The 17,400-nt window shown below is 44.6% G+C and overlaps 1 protein-coding gene across 1 annotated transcript; it reads left to right on the forward strand.

Annotated features, from left to right (window-relative positions):
* Positions 1–506: 506 nt before the first annotated feature.
* On the forward strand, positions 507–15,278 carry BMP3 (bone morphogenetic protein 3). The gene is made up of 3 exons (XM_065665174.1): positions 507–1,003; positions 10,493–11,403; positions 15,045–15,278. The coding sequence occupies exons 1-3, from the start codon at positions 670–672 to the stop codon at positions 15,234–15,236; spliced, it is 1,437 nt and encodes a 478-aa protein (XP_065521246.1). The 5' UTR covers positions 507–669; the 3' UTR covers positions 15,237–15,278.
* The last annotated feature ends 2,122 nt before the right edge of the window (positions 15,279–17,400 follow it).

Consider the following 17,400-nt stretch of genomic DNA (forward strand, 5'->3'; position numbering starts at 1 on the left):
GCCTTTGGAAGAGGCGGGGTGGAGGTGGGAAGGGGACATCCCACCACCCTATTTCCCAGCTGCCCTCAGGGACGCAGTCAGTGCCAGTGATTGGATTTCCAGAGCTGAGCCTCCCTCTGCGTCGGCCTCTGTGGGCGCTTTCCTTCGGGTGGTGGCTTCCCCTTTGCCTTTCCTCTTGCGAGCAGGCGAGCGAGCAGGGGGTGGTGTGATTGGCTGCAGATTGCACAGATCAGCCCCAGCGCCGGGTCTCGCAGTCACTCGCACACGCACACCCCACAAAAAACTTCACCCGCCCCGCGCCTGCACCAGTCCAGGCGAGGAGTGAGCATCGGCAGCAGCACCTTCGCCTCTCGTCACGAAACAACCTGCGCAGCAGGGGGAATAAACGCCTTCAGTGCCATCGCCGGGGAGGACGGGCGGTTCATTTCCTCCTCCCCACTTTTTCTCTTCTCTTCTTATTTTCTTTTTTCCCTTGTTTTGCGCCCCCCCCCCCCCCCCCCGAAAGAGGAAAGCCCGCCTGTGTTTTTTTGGCACAGCCTCGTCTGCACAGCTTGCTTCCGGAGTCTTTCCTGGCCGAGGCAAGCTGCGCTGGGGTCCCGGTCCTATTCCTGCCTGCTGACCAGGACTCAGGGGACGCCGGAGCCTACCTGGCCAGCTCGGAAGGGCAGGATGGCGGCGTCTATCCGCTGGGTGCTGTGCCTGTGCCTGGGCTGGGGCTGCCTGTGCCTGGGGCTGGGGGATGCGCTGAAGGATCGCTGGGTCGGGCTGCGGCGGCGCACAGCCTTGGGAGGTGTGCGGTGCGGCCGGGCCAGAGCCTCTGCAGGTGACTGTGGCCTACGGCACGCAGAGGAGCAGCTGCAGCCGCGGGACAAGGTCTCGGAGCACATGCTGAGCCTCTACGACCAGTACAGCGCAGGACGGTCGGCGGAGCAGCCCCAGGACATGCTGAGTCTGCCCCTCCGCCACGGCAACACTGTGCGAGGCTTCCGCCCACTGCTCGCAGGTGAGTCCAGCTGTTGGAATGAGTGTGTCCGGTTTAGAGCCGGGGAACTGGATGCAGGGAAGGAGATGAGAAAGAGCTTGGCAAAGTAATGCTTCCTGCAGCCATAGTCTTGTATTTTAAGTTATAATGTTTATATTGCCTCACATATTTTAATCACTGGTTTATCTCTTCAACTCCGTATGCCATGTCTGCCATATGATAGCTGAGCACCATATGAGGGAAGTGGAGTCATTAACATATCCTCTCTGGAGCCTTCCCTTATCAGTGTTTTGCACGTGTAGCTTCTGTTGAAACCAAGGGCTGAGTTGCATGTGGTTAGAGCAGAAATGTGGTTAGGCGATCCTTTATACCATCTACAGTGTCCTAATTTGGTGACACTGGTGACAGTACTGGCGGTTATGGGCAATATCAAATGAGTTTAGTTGAAGCATCATTTGTGCATGGTAAATACTGCATCTCAGCATCTTTGGCAGTGGAGCTTAGTTGTCTCTGTGATTACATACTGGCATGCACAGGTAGATTTATGAAAATATAAAGTCATTTTTCATAAGGGGGGATATGCATATAACATCACAGCGTCCCAGCTAGCAAAAACTGAGGATGACGGTGTCTTGGTTCTGACCCTCATTGGATATGCTTCTCAAATCCACAGTATCCAAAAAACTGTCTGTTTGTATGATAACTGTCATGCTGTACATAGCAGCCCAATTTGCCAGTCTCCTATTTTTCATTGCACTAGTGGATTGACCCACCGTCTTTTTCATGGGCAAGCATCTATGGGTAAAAGTCGGTGTCATCTGAGAGTTTCAAGGACCTGCACTGGTTCTTTCCTCTCCCAGAAAACTGAGAACTGGGTGCCAGATTTGCCTTAGGTTTCTTTGGAAGTCATTACTTCTGATTCTTCAAAGGCAACAGTGTCTTATAGGATAGCTCTGCACAGAGATCAAGTACTATAAATAATTGAATGGCTTTTGGTGTTCTAGGATTCAGCTCTATAAATGCTCTCCATCATATGTTGCTGCAAGTATTTCTGTCCTCAGGAGAGGTTTTAGAGGTATAAATACCCTGGGTTTGGAGGGCTGCGACCCCCCAGCTGCTGTTCCTGCAGAGGAACTCTCTTGTTTTTCTGACATGACAGCTTTCTGCAAGGTAACGTCTAATTTATGTTGCTTTGCTCTAAAACAAGCAGTTCCCTTGCTGAAAGAGGGGAAGGTGTAATACTAAAAAAGGGGGAGGGTGTATAATCCCAGCAGTGATATTTGCTCCTTTAAACATATCTGATTAAATATATTTATTGTTCTAAATCTTAGAAGGCCCTTGGTTGAAATCCCATCTCTGAGGTCTTTCTGATTATATTTATACTCTCATTTGACATTGGATAGCAGCAGTAAACATGCTATTGAGTAATCTCTTTCTGCCTCCTCCAATACTTCCACAGTTCAAGTGCCAAAGCAATAAATTGGATGTCGTTGTAAGTTTTTTGATGCTTTTATAAGTATTAATGCAAACCCTTTAACCAGTTAGCTATTGCCTCTTTCTGGCCATAGGTAGCAGCAGCTCATGTTGTATAGTTATTGATGTCAGAAAAGCGATTTTCCAGAAAAACCTCAGGTCAAATTTTCCTCGGGGCTTTTTCTCCTTTCTGTCATTTTCCCTGTGCCCAACTGCCTGGCCAGCACTTGGAGGAAATGGTACATCCACAGCATCTCCCTTTCGAGGCAGTTTGTTTCCAAATCCACTGCTCCGACTGTTGCATTCCTTGACTGCACATTTCAGTCCACCACAGGCTTCCTGTAGTCCTTATAATGTGGCTGCATCAGGTAAATTACAAAATTATGTTGCTGTTTCTCCTTGAGCAGACTTTACCATCCCTGCTGGCAGCCCCTTCAGGAGACAGCTTTTTGTCTGTGATGAGCAGAACTTCCCTAAAAATCTGCCTGTTTTCCTATATCTACAGCAAAAGGTCTTGAATACAATCTTTAGTGATTTGATTTGCAGTTTAACCATACATTTTTCAAGTTAATTGTATATTTTCAGGAGAAAAAACAGTTTATTTTCTCAAACACAACTCTCAGGGGTGGCTGTGAAACCTTTCAGTCCTCACTTTTCCCCAGGGCTCTGGCTCTTCTGTGGTACACAGGAAAGGCCTCTCAGAGATTTCACTGGTAACCTGCCAGACAAATTGTTGAGACCCTTTAAGACAGGTTGTGTGATGAGACCAGCTGGTAGCATTTGTTGAGACTTGTCCTCATTTCAAGTGGAAGAAAAGTGTTGTTGCAAGTGGCAGCTGTGGTCTTGTGCTGGACAGCCAAGAAGAAAGAACTAAGATGTTATTAATGAAACGAAACATCCTACCATCTGTTAAATGCAAGTTTCTCTTTCTGTGGCTCAGTCCTCTGAGGGGCTAGGATGAGCGCTTCAGCCCTGGGTGGCTACCTCTAAAGTTCCCATCCTGTGCTGCCCTGAATTCTCTTGCACACCAGATTCCACAAGTAGGATGGATTATTAGTGGTTTGTTGACTGGGATGGGGGGTTTTGGCCTTTAGTTTTGATGAATGTTCATGTGATCTTATATTCAGGCGAATCTCTTTTCCATTAATCTTGCTAAATTATCTCAAAATATAATAGTTTGGTTTGAGTCATTCAAAAAAGGAACCTGTGATGCCCATGACGAAGCCAAAAGAAACCCCAGGCCTCAGATCCATTTCAGTGAGGTAAAGATGTCTATCATTCACAGTGGATCTAATGACATTCCTGCATCACTCTCTCTTGTTGACTTAACTGCTCTTATTTATGTCTATGTATTTGAATCAAAGGATCAGCCTATGATTTCCGTGGCAGTTGTGTCATCGCTGTGGGATGTTTCTGAGGTGGCACCAGCAGCCTTTGACTTACTCAGGCCAGGCCTTACAGTGAGCTCTGCTTTAGGAAAAATCTCAAGACAAAGCTTTTTCTGGATATTTACCTGTGGGTACCACAACAGTGGATGGTTTTCCATCCCTTGGGACTCTACAAAGATAGCTGGGAGAGAAGCTGGTGATCTGCAAGTTAGAACTGAACACTTTCTCTTAAGCTGTGGTTGAGTCTGTGCTTCAGCTTCTGCCCACGAACAGTTTTATCTCCTGCCGGTTAGCAGAACCACTGAATGACCAGATCTCCAGCTGACAGAAATCTGCTTGCTTGGAGTGCTTCCCCTAGAGGTGTGCTGATCTGCAGCTTCTGAGGCTCAGGAGGTGGAGGAAAGATACAGCGTGGAATAAATAAGAGAGAGCAGAAAGTTAAAAGCCTCAAATGCAAGACTTTCAGTTTGCTTTTGAAAGTGCTTTTAATCATAGAACATGTCTTGCAAATGAGTCATTTAAAAAACTCCACTTTAATTGGAGGGTCCCTCTAATGATGTTATAGTAAAGCTATACAGTCAGAAATTACTTTAAACTCTTTTTTAATTGACTGAATTTCAAGTAATTTCAGGTATTACACCTGCCCCTAGGCCGATTCTTGTGGTTTCAGAACTATGCTCTCCTCCTTTTCAAAACGCCTTGCTTTCCTTTGTTGTGGTATTAAGTGCCCACGCGAACAGGGGAAACTGAGCACTGTGCAGGGAAACCAGCTCGTCACCGGCCTGCAAAAAGCAGTATGGGCTGTGCTCTAGTCTCTCTGAGCTCTGGTAACATTAAGGGTCTTCTGTAACAAGACTTTTAAAAACATACAGGCAGGAGACAGGAATAGTTTGTGGCTTTTGGGGTTTGGGTTTTATTTTGTTGCTGTACCCTTAGAAATAAAATGCAAGCAGCATCCTGGTAATGTTTAGGCAAAGGGAACTTGTAAAGCATTAAGCTGGAATTTGTGTAGCCTAGGCCTGTAAGGAAAATGGGCAGGATCTATAGGTTTGGCCCCTCAGGACCCGACCCAGAATTTGGGTTTTCTGCCTTATGTTACTCCGTGCCTCACTGTGCTGGCACGCAAATGCGAGATCAGTGCTCGCAGTTCCCACTCGGTCTAGAGCACGGCACTTTACGTGTGAAGTGTTCTGACCTGAAGAGGGCACACTGTGCACAGTGTGACTTACTGCCCCTAGCTAAAGTGAAGTTCATGAGGATGGTGAGTAGAGTTGGCATTTTGTTTTCTCCTTCCTGGATTTGTGTACTTTATTGATGCAACCTCCTTAGCTTCTTAGCTTATGCTAACTTCAAGTTCAATATTATGTTTAATTTTCAGACCTGCTACAGTCTTTCTTCTTAAAATATATAGAAAAGAGATGTTTTTCCCAGTGTGCAGCCACATTTGTGATATGCAGTGTGCATATATATGGTTTTGATATCATAAAATCCACATGTAGGTTCGATCCTAAGCATGCACCATTGCTGCTTCTTGAAATTATTTTAGTAACTGATAGCTTTAACCAGTCTAGTGGACTTCTTTCTTTTTTATGTCAAATTACTAGCTGCTATAACCTTATCTGCTTTGCTAAAAAAAATTAATAAACCCAATTTGACATCAAGTCCTATGGCTCTTTAAAAAGAGAGAACCAGATCCTGTATTTTCCTTTTGCAAAATACTCAAATTGGTAAGGGGGAAGCAGCAATCAATTTTGAGCAAAGGTAGGAGAAAACAAGAAATCTGACTTCCAAATTTGTGTTCCTGTTCTGGAACTTGTTCACATTTCTTGGTCTGAGCAAACTTCTGTAGCTGGGCTATGAACCCATGAAAATAAGTTTTACGATGGAAACACTGATACATTCTTAACTGTGCGCTGGCACTAGGGCGCAGTTTATAAAATAGTAATGATCTTATTTAAATGATGACTAATGATGACTGTATAACTAAATAGTCCTCGTTATTACATCCTTTTTCACCCGTGGGATAGATTTGGCAGTCCATAAAAATGTCAGTGCATCCTCTATAAAGGTAAACATACCACATGTTAGCAGACTTTTTCTAGCTTATTGATGACTGGAATTGCCCCTTGTAACATGAATATGTTTATGCTGGTGATGTCAGTCTCCACAGACTTAATGCTTTTTCTTCAAATACCTTTCTAATGCCATAACAGGCATTCCATGCAGCTGTGGGCTATTGCAGGGAGGTGAGGAAGCACGGGCCATGCCTCTGAAGAGATTCAGCAGGTACAAGTACTTTGGCTGTAGAGCTGTGAGCTGGGTGGCTTTCTGGTCTGAGCTATCAGTAAATAAGTTGGCATCTCCCATGGACAACATGGTGAAGCTTTGCCATGGTGCTACTGGGGTCTGGGTTCCATTCACATGAGGGAGTGCAGGCAGCTGAATAATGACTTTCATATGGGCCAAGGAGGCAGATAAATTTCTAGCTTATCCTTTCAACTGCATGTACCTCCAAAGCTCTACTCTGTAGGAGCAAGCAATACTGACAGTGTAGTGATGTGATGTCTTCCCCATTGCAATTCAAAAGAGCTCTTGTGTACAGAGTTTGGTCTGTAAAATTTCTCATTGGGCTGGCAGTAACATACAGTGGTCCCTCAAAGGGAAGCAGAGATTGCTGTTGAAATCCAGGCTCAGAGTATGTGGAAGGTATTCCTTGCATATAGCTCTGTTACACATGTATTTCCTTTGCTCATTTCCCCTTCAGTCTTCTCCTCTCATGCTTTGTTGTTAAGAAGTCTTCTGTGCTTCCTATTCTGTACTACAAAAGATCAAAGCTGAGATAGCAGAACTCATTAAAGAAAGAAGTAAAAGACATAGCTCAAGTAGGGCTACTCTGATAGCGGTCTACTGCTCGCAGTGTTGGAAAGTGTAGGAAATGAGCTAGGGAAGTTACTGCTGCTCATATAATACTAAGTTATCACTGAAATGCATTGTATACTGCTGCAGATGAGTGGGAGGTTTACTAAGCACAGCTGCTCCCAGGCTGCAGACAGAATCTTGCCAGGCAGCAAGGTGATGGTAGCATCCTAGGAATACCATTTACTGAACATTGACAAGGTGCTTGACCTAGCTGTGAGTTGCCTGCAGTGCAGGGACACCCACGGCTCCTCTGGTCTTCCCACAGCTGCTGCATCATAAGAGCCAGCCCCGACAGAGAGGGACCTGTCCAGCACCCCTCTGAAAGACAGTACCAGGAAAGCTGCTGCAAAGCTGCTGTTTTCACTGGGTTGGTTTGATATTGAAAACTTAGGGGAAAAAGCTATTTTGATGCAGTGATCTTCTAGGGTGTTGGTTTCTGAGCTTGTGTTTTACTTTCACCTGAAAAGCTGATTTTGACCTTCTAGATCAATAGAGGATTTTCTTGCAAGGAGATCTGGTTTCCTTTAAGACCCTAAAGGTGGTCTTGGCCTAGAGGGCAACCTGGCCAGAAGCCTTGGCTGTGCTTAGTCAGTCTGCCTCTTCCTACTGGCTGCTGAGCAGTTGTTGATGGACTTGACCACGCAGTTTGCGTACCTCTTCCTTCCCACTGAAAATGGAGCAAGTGATGGCAGCATCCTAGGAATACCATTTACTGAACATTGACAAGGTGTTGGAATTAAAGCCCCACTTAGATTTGACTTGGGCTTTTGTTTAGGGTTCTTTGGGATTGGGGGTGGGGGGGGGGTGGGGGGAATCAATCACTGGAACAGTCTGTATGCGCGGAATTATTGGTGTAAGTAATTCTAAAGACTAAAGCCTCAGCTCACATCACTCAGTAAAACTTCACTGGTGTCAGTAGCTGGATGAGACTCATTGAAAGCTTTCCACATAACAAGGAAATTTAGTTAGATACCTCCTGGCAGTGGTGAGGATCACAGAATCACAGAATCCCAAGGGTTGGAAGGGACCTCAAAAGATCATCTAGTCCAACCCCCCTGCAAGAGCAGGGTAACCTAGGGTAACATCACACAGGAACTTGTCCAGGCGGGCCTTGAATATCTCTAACATAGGAGACTCCACAACCTCCCTGGGCAACCTGTTCCAGTGCTCTGTCACTCTCACAGTAAAAAAGTTTTTCCTGATACTCACATGGAACCTCCTATGCTCCAGTTTACACCCATTGCCCCTTGTCCTATCACTGGACATCACTGAAGAAAACCTAGCTCCATCATCCTGACACTCACCCTTTACATATTTGTAAACACTGATGAGGTCACCCCTCGGTCTTCTCTTCTCCAAGCTAAAGAGACCCAGCTCCCTCAGCCTCTCCTCATAAGGGAGGTGTTCCACTCCCCTAATTATCTTTGTGGCTCTGCACTGGACTCTTTCAAGCAATTCCCTGTCCCTCTTGAACTGAGGGGCCCAGAACTGGATGCAATATTCCAGATGCGGCCTCACCAAGGCAGAATAGAGGGGGAGGAGAACCTCTCTTGACCTACTAACCACACCCTTTCTAATACACTCTAGGATGCCATTGGCCTTCCTGGCCACAAGAGCACATTGCTGGCTCATGGTCATCCTCCTGTCCACCAGGACCCCCAGGTCCCTTTCCCCTTCGCTACTTTCCAGCAGGTCACCCCCCAACCTGTACTGGTACATGGGGTTGTTCTTCCCCAGATGCAAGACTCTACACTTGCCCTTGTTGAATTTCATCAAGTTTTTCCCCGCCCAACTCTCCAGCCTGTCCAGGTCTCACTGAATGGCAGCACAGCCTTCTGGTGTGTCAGCCACTCCTCCCAGTTTAGTATCATCAGCAAACATGCTGAGGGTACACTCAGTTCCCTCATCCAGGTCTTTGATGAAAACATTAAACAGCACCGGTCCCAGCACCGACCCCTGAGGGACTCCACTGTCACAGACCTCCAGCTAGATTCTGCCCCATTGACCACAACTCTCTGCCTTCTTCCCTTCAACCGGCTCTTGATCCACCTCACTACCTGATCATCAAGCCCACACTTCCTTAGCTTATCAACTCTGCTCCTAACCTGGGCTAACAGCTTAATGGCGTTATGGTAGAGACAGGTTTTCAGCAGTTTCTGTCCTCTGGGTTAAAGGACAAAGTTTCATTTAAGGGGATTGAAATTTTCCTGAGGAAAAGGTGCATTTGTAGGTATTTTAAAGCTTTGTTTCCGTCATTTTTAATTCCTATGCTGCAGGAACATTTATTTCAGTGTATTGCTCACATCTGGGAGTTAGGTATCACTGTCATACAACAGATGTGTTTGACACAGCGTTCCTAAGTTGCACAAACCCAGGCTGTACAGTTGGGTTTTTCCAAGCCGGAAACCAGCAAATCCATAGACATCTGTGCCAGCCACTAGTAACTGGTTTCAAGCTGATTTTGCAGCTTGAATGATGTGAAAACTTGAGAGATGGTTGAGTGTGATCATTTAGTGAGAAAATAGCACCACCTGCTGCGAGTTCTTAGGTTTGGGTGTAGAGTTAAATGCCAAGAGTGGCTTTTTGAGTTTTGCTTTCACTCAAATCTATGTATTGCTCCTGTTTCACACCATCTAGGGTTTCTTTATAAACCAGAGCAGCTTGTTTTCTGTTCCTCTATGATATGCCAATTTAGAACAGGCAGTATTTGTTAAATGGAATTCTTATTAAAAAATAAAATCCAAACTTGTATTTGAACATACAACAGTGATTCACATAATAACTTCTTGAACAGGCATTCATGAGATAGCATAAATTCTGGTTCCTAAGTCTGATGTACTTAGTGCTCTGCCAAATTACATATTAACTTTATTATATTAGTGATTACAAACCAAGCAGAGGTCAAGTCCTCGTGTGTGCTTAGTACAAATGTAATAAACAACTGATTTTGGCTTGAGGAATTGAAAGCAGGATTGAATTCAAAATCTAGTTCCCCAGGCATAAGTAATAGCTAGAAATTGGGTGGGTGTGGTACCATAGCTTTCAGCTATTGGGAACTTACCTGTATGATCCACTCATATAGGATGGGCTGAATGTGTGAATGAGGGTGTCTTCTGTAAATTATTTGGCTTTTTTTTTTTTCCCCCTGTTTTTCCTGTTTGGCTGAGAAAAGTATATGTTGTTGTTTCCCTAATTTCATGAAGCAGTGCATGTGATCTGCTGGGAAGGGTGCTGTCTTTCCAGAGATTATTCCTGTCTTTTTAATGTATCTGTTAGAAAAAAATATTTATAAGAGGCTACTCTGATTGCTGGGGTGAGGATGGAGAGGCAGAGGGAGAACATACTCTTTTGCTGGTCTTTACTGGCATTAGCAGTTGGAATATCGCAGGCTGGAAGCACAGAATGTCACCAAGAACATAAAGCTGTCAAACTTTTTGAAAGATCTGTACTGGAAATGATGCTTTTCTGGATCTGTGGCCAAGTTGGTTTCCTGGAGTCAGAGGACCAGTAGGAAATGTGTATTTCTGGATGGAGATAAGTATTGCAAGGAAATTGGATGGAAAGTGCTTTATTTACAGTCACCAGTTTACCAGCTTGGTTATTTTTTTGAATAACAGCCTAAACCCATTCCCACAGCACTGTGTGAAAATGTCCTGTGAACTTCACGGTCCTTTCTCCACTGTAATGTTGTGAAATGCCTATATTCTTATACAAGTATTTCACCTTTTAGGGAGCCCTGAAAGCCAGAAGATGTATGTTTTTAACCTGACATCCCTCACAGAGTCTGAAAACATCTTGTCAGCTTCAGTATATTATTATATTGGTGATTTGCTGCATGTGAAGTGGAACTATTCTGAGTCCAGAGGCTGTTCTCATCGCAGGCACAGGAAACCTAAAATTCAGATACATCTTTCAGTCTGGACCTTACCTTCTGTGGGGAACAAGACTTGGACCCTAGGACATTTCCTCATTAATGTCTCCGTGGCTCACCAGGACTCCCGTTCCTGGCAGTGGAAGGATATCACTCAGCTCCTGCATGGAGCAAAACAAAATGATGAACTACTGATAGGTGTCAAAATGGATCTGAGCAGCCATCGCCCCTGCGAACGAGCACCTTCTCTCTATGAACCCTACATTCTGATTTATGCCAACGATTCTGCAATTTCAGAGCCAGAGAGCGTCATCTCTAATTTGCAAGGGCACCGTCTTCCCCTGGCGAGGGTCCTTCCCAGGCCAGAAAACCACGTGAGGAGCAGCCTCGAGAAGCGGCGGCAAAAACGCTCCACAAACGTCCTCTTGCCGTTGCAGAATAATGAGCTTCCAGGAGCCGAGTACCAGTACAGCGAGGATGAGAGATGGGAGGACAGAAAACCCTACAAAAGCCTCCGGCCACGGCTGTCAGACAGGGCAAAGAGTAAGAAAAAGCAGAGGAAGAATCTTCACCACAAGAGCCAGGCTCTTCAATTTAATGAGCAAACGCTGAAGAAGGCGAGGAGGAAGCAGTGGAATGAGCCCCGGTATTGCGCCCGGCGTTATCTCAAGGTGGATTTTGCAGACATTGGCTGGAATGAGTGGATTATTTCCCCAAAATCCTTTGACGCCTATTACTGCTCAGGGGAATGCCAATTCCCAATTCCAAAGGTACGGTCTTTATTGCTTTGTTTGTGCTGCTACCACAAACTGTGCATTTTCTTTCTTGAGTCAGTAAAAGGTGGTTGGTCACCCATTACATGTTCAAATGTAGTAAGTAAGTGGTATCTTTGTGTCATGCTGCAAGGAGTAGTGGTTAGAAGAGCTAGTAAAAAGACAGGCTTGTAAAGGTAATTAAACAAAAAATGTTGCATGTTATTTTTTTTGTCCAGTCCCCAAATTTAGTGTGAGGTGTCCCTGCCCATGCCATTGGGGTTGGAACTAGATGATCTTAAGGTCCTTTCCAACTCTAACTATTCTATGAGTCTATGATTCAAAATTGCCAGAAATACTTCCTGAATAGCGAATGGTCAGTTGAGATGCTCGAATGTAAGCAAAAAAACTCAAGTGATGAATTGCTTCTTTGATGGAACAAGTGGCTACAAAAGCAGTGGATGCTGGCCAGCTGACTTGTGAAATACTCTCTGGGTGTGAGGTGGTTGCATGTGGGTAGTAAGAAAGGGTGATGTGCTCCTGAGGCAGAAAAGCTCTCTTTTAATAGTCAGTATGTAGCATGTATCTGCAGGGTTAGCCAGACTGGTTGCTCAATAATGAGCATGCTCGAGAGTAAACAAGGGTTTCTCAAAAGCAGTTTTGGATGTAGTGGTTTTAGAAGCCCTTGGTGCTGATCTCTCCTTGCTTCAACTGGAATCTAATCCTGTCGAGATAGGAGATACACTTTAGACAGAAAGCAAGTCTCTCTTCGAGAGTCCAGGTGAGACTTTGAGAACACAGGTTCTCCAGCAGCAAAAAGCATCATGTCTCTTTGTGGAGATAAAGAAACTTTCAGAAACCTAAAGTAGAGTAATGATGAAAAAGCACTGTGATAACAAGGTTGCTATTCCTTTCACAGAGCCTTTGCAAGCCTACCATCGCTAGGTAGTGACACGGCTTTGTGGTGGACTTGGTAGTCCTGGCGTAATGGTCTCTTCAAACCTAGTTGATTCTATGATTCCATCAGTAGCGTGCTCCATAACCTCACGGCCTAACGCCCAGATTTCCTTCAAACCTCTGGAGAAAAGCACAATGAGCGATGCAAATGCTCCTATGATTAAAAAGTCCTGAGATGAGTTTAGTACCAGTGGTTCTGAAGAGGCAAAGTGAAGTTTAGTTCGTAGAATCATAGAATGAACTAGTTTGGAAAAGACCAATTTATGTTCCACCCAATTTGGGTTCTGCTTTCCTGCAAGTAAAGTATCTTAGTGCCCAAGATACTGCGATTTAGATCCAGTTTCTCCAAGTACACTTGCACTATTGGCTACTCTTATGGTAGCTAAGTCCAGTAGTCCCAAAGGAGTGTTCTTCCTCCTCCTTCATCCCTCTACTCTGCCTGGGCTAGGCATGTACCTGCTGCCAGAAGTGGTCTCTGCTCTGGAAAAAGCTGATAGTAGAAAAAAGGTGAGAAATAAACAAACAGCAGCAAATACAGTGCAGAGTTTAAATGACTTTGACATGAAGCAGGAGGTCCAATTGCTATAAACTAAGCTTGTAAGCACAGGTCGGCAAAGCCATAACCAGGACAACAGTTTCCTTCTCCAAATTCTGTTAAAGAGCCTAATCTGGCCTTTCTGCGTGCAACTCTCTGGACTCAGTTGGGTGAGGGATTATAGCAGCAGAACATTACAGTTATTTAGGTACTGTGAAGCTGATCATTTGCTGCCAGGTACTGCATATAGAGTGGGATACCAAAACCCACTGTGAGTCGGGTTCCCTGAAAGGAATTGGTAGATTGCTGTCCCTGTTGGAGTTCAGATTTTTCCTTTTGTGCACTTTCTGAATTGTGAAAACCAAAGTTACCTTGTTTTCCAAAGAGAATGGAAAGTTAAATTCTATAAAAAGGTGAAGCGAGCGCATTCTAGAGCCACGTGTTATTCTTGAGCTATGCAGTGTCTGGTGCAACTAATAAGACCCTGTTTGCAAAATGATGCTATAACCATCAGGTAATAGCAAACTAATCTGTGCCTATGGGTATGTAACGTTCTCTTGCTGAGGGTGAGTTCCTAAAGTTTACAACCTGATGGGTAAGGAAGCATGGATGTGCCTCTTCTACCCTTCCCCTTCCTACCTCCACATTTTCTGGCCTTACCCTTTCTGAGATTTCATTAGCTGCTTTGACTGCTGACAGACCCACATGCGCTGGGCTTTTCTAATGCTGCAGAGCGCATTTCCAGGCCAGGAATGAAAGCTCAGAACTGACATCATTTGCTCTGCCCATAATCCATTGCTAAGGGAATTCGACAGAGCAGCAAGTCTCCAAGTGATGGCATGCAGCTCGGCTGGAGCTTCAGCTGGACTTGTTTACACATCTGTCAGTTTGGAGGCGGCTCGTCTTCTTTTCCTCCCACTGCTCCTCTTGGCCTCCCCTACTTGTCTGCTCTTAAAAGCAAACCTCTGCCTGCTTTCCGTGACTGGGGCAATGGCCTGAGCCGGCCCTCGTGCAGGGCAGCGTGCCGGGTCAGTACTCTGCTGGGAATTCGCCTTCCCGCAAAGCACACGCCTTTGGATTTTACTTGGGGTCACAGTTATGTTCCCACTGGCCGGCTTAGCTGGTTATCCCCAAGAGCGCACTTTAAGGGTCAGAGACAGCATATCCCAGATGGACTTCAGTCAGTATGGAGGCTGTTCTGTCTTGTACGATACGTGTATCAAACAGAGATATTTCTTTCATCATAGAATGACAGAATGTATCCAGGCGATTCCCACTGGCAGCCGAGGCCATCCTTCAAATCAGTTCTATACAAGTTAGCATTTTATTGATATGGATTCCATATCTGAAGGGAAGGGTTTCCCATGGGAACTTAACACAGCACCTTCAGAGACCTGTTTTTACTTCCAGTACTACTGGCAATGGGAAACTGGGTCTTGATAGATGTTTTACCTTTTGATGTCTGACCAGCAGGCTCAGGAGATCCATTTGGCTCCCAGGTCCCTTTATGGAGAATGCTGAACAGCAGCTGAGACAAGAGACAAGGCTGGATGTTATCAGAGCTTTTGCTTCCTTTTGCAGGCAGAAATGATGCAGAAATCTGTATCGTATACTAATCTAAGACATTTTTTATATCCCTGTCAATTACTGCTGAGGAGCACAGGTATTCTTGAACTCCAAACAGAGATATCTTTCTTGAGATGAGCTACCTAGATCATACAATCATAGAATCACAGATGGAGGTGATGTCTTTGTAAATGTCTGTGTAAATGTCTGTGTAACCATGCTGGGAAACCTATAGCCATGGGGAGGATGGTGCAACAACCTTTGCATTTATATTTTGAACAGAGCGTCACCACTCCCCTGCATCTCATTCATCTGATAAGCTATGACAGTAAACTTAAACAGCCACAGGGGTAAAAAGTCAGGCACTCTGTAACATCTGCATGTAGAAGAGTAGCTGAATGCTCCCAGTGAATCCTTTGCAGGTTCTACTAAATTGCAGCCCCAGTGTGACTTAATTTGGTAGAAGATATATTGTACAGTTGATCAGCTGTGGGATCTCTATAGGACCCTTCTTAAAGAAACCAATTTTGTTCTAGGGTATGTGTGTCCCTTCTAATGTGGCTGTAGTAGTTACGTTTTCTGTCCTATTTTTCTCTTGCAGGCCTTGAAGCCATCCAACCATGCCACCATCCAGAGCATAGTGAGAGCTGTCGGTGTCATCCCGGGCATTCCTGAGCCTTGCTGCATTCCCGACAAAATGTCTTCTCTTAGTATCTTATTCTTTGATGAAAATAAAAATGTGGTTCTTAAGGTGTACCCCAACATGACAGTGGAGTCCTGTGCATGCAGGTAACATCTCGGGAGACCCTTTTGAAATGCTGAGATGATCACTTGCTGTTGGGGAGGGCAGGGTGGCCTGGGGAGTGTTTCGCAATATGTACTTTTTGTTTGCACTGCCAGTGCATTTTGTTTGGACAAAGAGAAAAACAATATAAGGAAATCCAAACACTGAGGATGGAAATGGAATGGCAATTCCAAGGAAAGAGAACACAGACTTCATTCATCTTGAATTTGACCGAGACACGAGTCTTGGGAATGGGAACTTACTGTTTCTGTTGAAATCAAAAGATGGAAGAGGAATTTGCAGAAGTCTCTTCAAGATTTTTGAGACTGTCGGAAGGACATCTTGATTTATTTTTGTACAAGGTGCTGGAAACAGCAGCAGTAGCTGTTGATTTTTGTCTCTGTTCTTACAGTGACTAAACAGGAGGGAGAGTCAAAATATACTGATCTGCATTTTAAAAATAAGCTTTCTGCCTTAGGTTATTGAGTAGTGCAGCAAGAAGGAAAAACAAATCCGATCTCCTAAAAGCCTTAGGTAATACAGCTTAAGACATGTGTTCGAATGAATATACACTGATTAAATGTGTGTATTCCTTTTCCTAATTCAGCCTGTTAGATCTCGTTGCCTCCGGTCGGAATAACAAAATGCATTATGGCTGCCTGCAGAATTGAGGTATCTCAAAAGCACCACTTCTTCCAGAAACCAGAATTGTCTTCCATGCTGCTGCGGAAGCAGCATGCCAGGGGTGTGAATGTATCCCACTCAGTGAAGTGGCCGAGGGACTTGTTCTAGAACACAGTTGCAAATAATCTGTGAGTAAATCATGGCAGGCGATTCCTCATGCAAAATTATTTGGTCCGTAATTCTTATCTGTAGGCCTTAGCTACGATTATTTGACCAAAATTGCCTCTGTTTTGATAGTTACGTGAATCAGTAGATTTTTTTTTTCTTTTTTCCTTATCTCAGTTCACTTCTCTGAAAGTCAAATTGTCCATACTTATGCTGTCAATTTGAGATTTTCTTCTATAACTTCATTTGAGAAACTACAGCCGGGAAAGAAAACATCTAATTCATCTCAGGCACAGCTGCAAAGAGTTTGTTCTGTTATGGAGTAAATGCTCACAGAAGTACTTTAGACGGTTCGCCTTCCAGCAACACGATCTGCTTTTGAAAGCACTTTTGGCTGGTGAGAGCAATGTTTCACTTTGCAATAAGTAAATGTTAACCAATGTTTTCTTAAGTTACCGTCATAACGGACCCTCTGAAATAGTGTGTTTAGAGGACAAATATTCAGAGGGAATAAATTAATTCTCCATCATCACGAGAGTTAAATTCTCTACTTGGGAGTGAGCAGTTCCTCAGTAGATTGAAAATGGACAACAGGAAATGCCTTTTTGCATCTTCACTGCTATTGGAGGCCGGCTTAAGCACTTGGTCATTGATTTCTGTATGTGGCCACTGGTGCTGTCATGTTTACTAACCTGAGTAATATAATATGCATGTGCAAAACCAAGCACTAAGTGTGAAGCTGTGTAGGTTCATTTGATCCACCTCTATATGCAGGAGAAAAGTCATATTCTCTGTACAAATCAACTTAAATCTTTGCAAATAGACTTAAAAACAGAAGGAGAAAGAATCTGTGCTTTTCTCCTGGCTAAGCAGACAGTTGCAGATAATCACAAGCTTTTCATAGCTGTGTCTTGGTAATGGAAAAGAACCTGCCTGCCTGTCTGATGCAGGGCTACGTGAGCTCCTGTCTTTAAGGACAGGCAAAAGAAGTGAGGTGCACCATAGGCTACCCTGTGCCACTGGCTAAGCTGGAAGCAGGCCGGGATTTTCAATAGCCATTAGGCCTGGCAAGCAAAACCAGAGACAGCAGTGTTCTTTGTGACAGCTGCACAGATAAGTCCATCATTTTTAACAGTTCAGCATGACAATGGCTGCTCTTAAAAACACAGAAGCTCAAACAGTAAACCAATTCAGCCTAATCTTCAGTTTGTAGAGAGCTTATAGCAAAACAGGTTTTACAGAGCTTGACAAGGCAACCTCACCTTTGTGCAATATGTTCTGTTTCTTTGCTCAGGGTGAGCTGGCTGGTTGGTGGTAAGTAGCTCTTACCACCAAAATCGTTTCCTTCACAGTGTTTTTGAGGCTCTTAAGGTGTCCCGAGTAG

This window comes from Lathamus discolor, chromosome 1 (assembly GCF_037157495.1).
Source record: "Lathamus discolor isolate bLatDis1 chromosome 1, bLatDis1.hap1, whole genome shotgun sequence".
Lineage (NCBI taxonomy): Eukaryota > Metazoa > Chordata > Aves > Psittaciformes > Psittacidae > Lathamus > Lathamus discolor.

Excerpts from the sequence above, each read along its gene's own strand:
- BMP3 (XM_065665174.1), top strand. The coding sequence starts at position 670 with ATGGCGGCGTCTATCCGCTGGGTGCTGTGCCTGTGCCTGGGCTGGGGC. Across the intron at positions 1,004-10,492 it reads CTTCCGCCCACTGCTCGCAG|GGAGCCCTGAAAGCCAGAAG; the intron begins GTGAGTCCAGCT and ends TTCACCTTTTAG. Across the intron at positions 11,404-15,044 it reads GCCAATTCCCAATTCCAAAG|GCCTTGAAGCCATCCAACCA; the intron begins GTACGGTCTTTA and ends TTTCTCTTGCAG.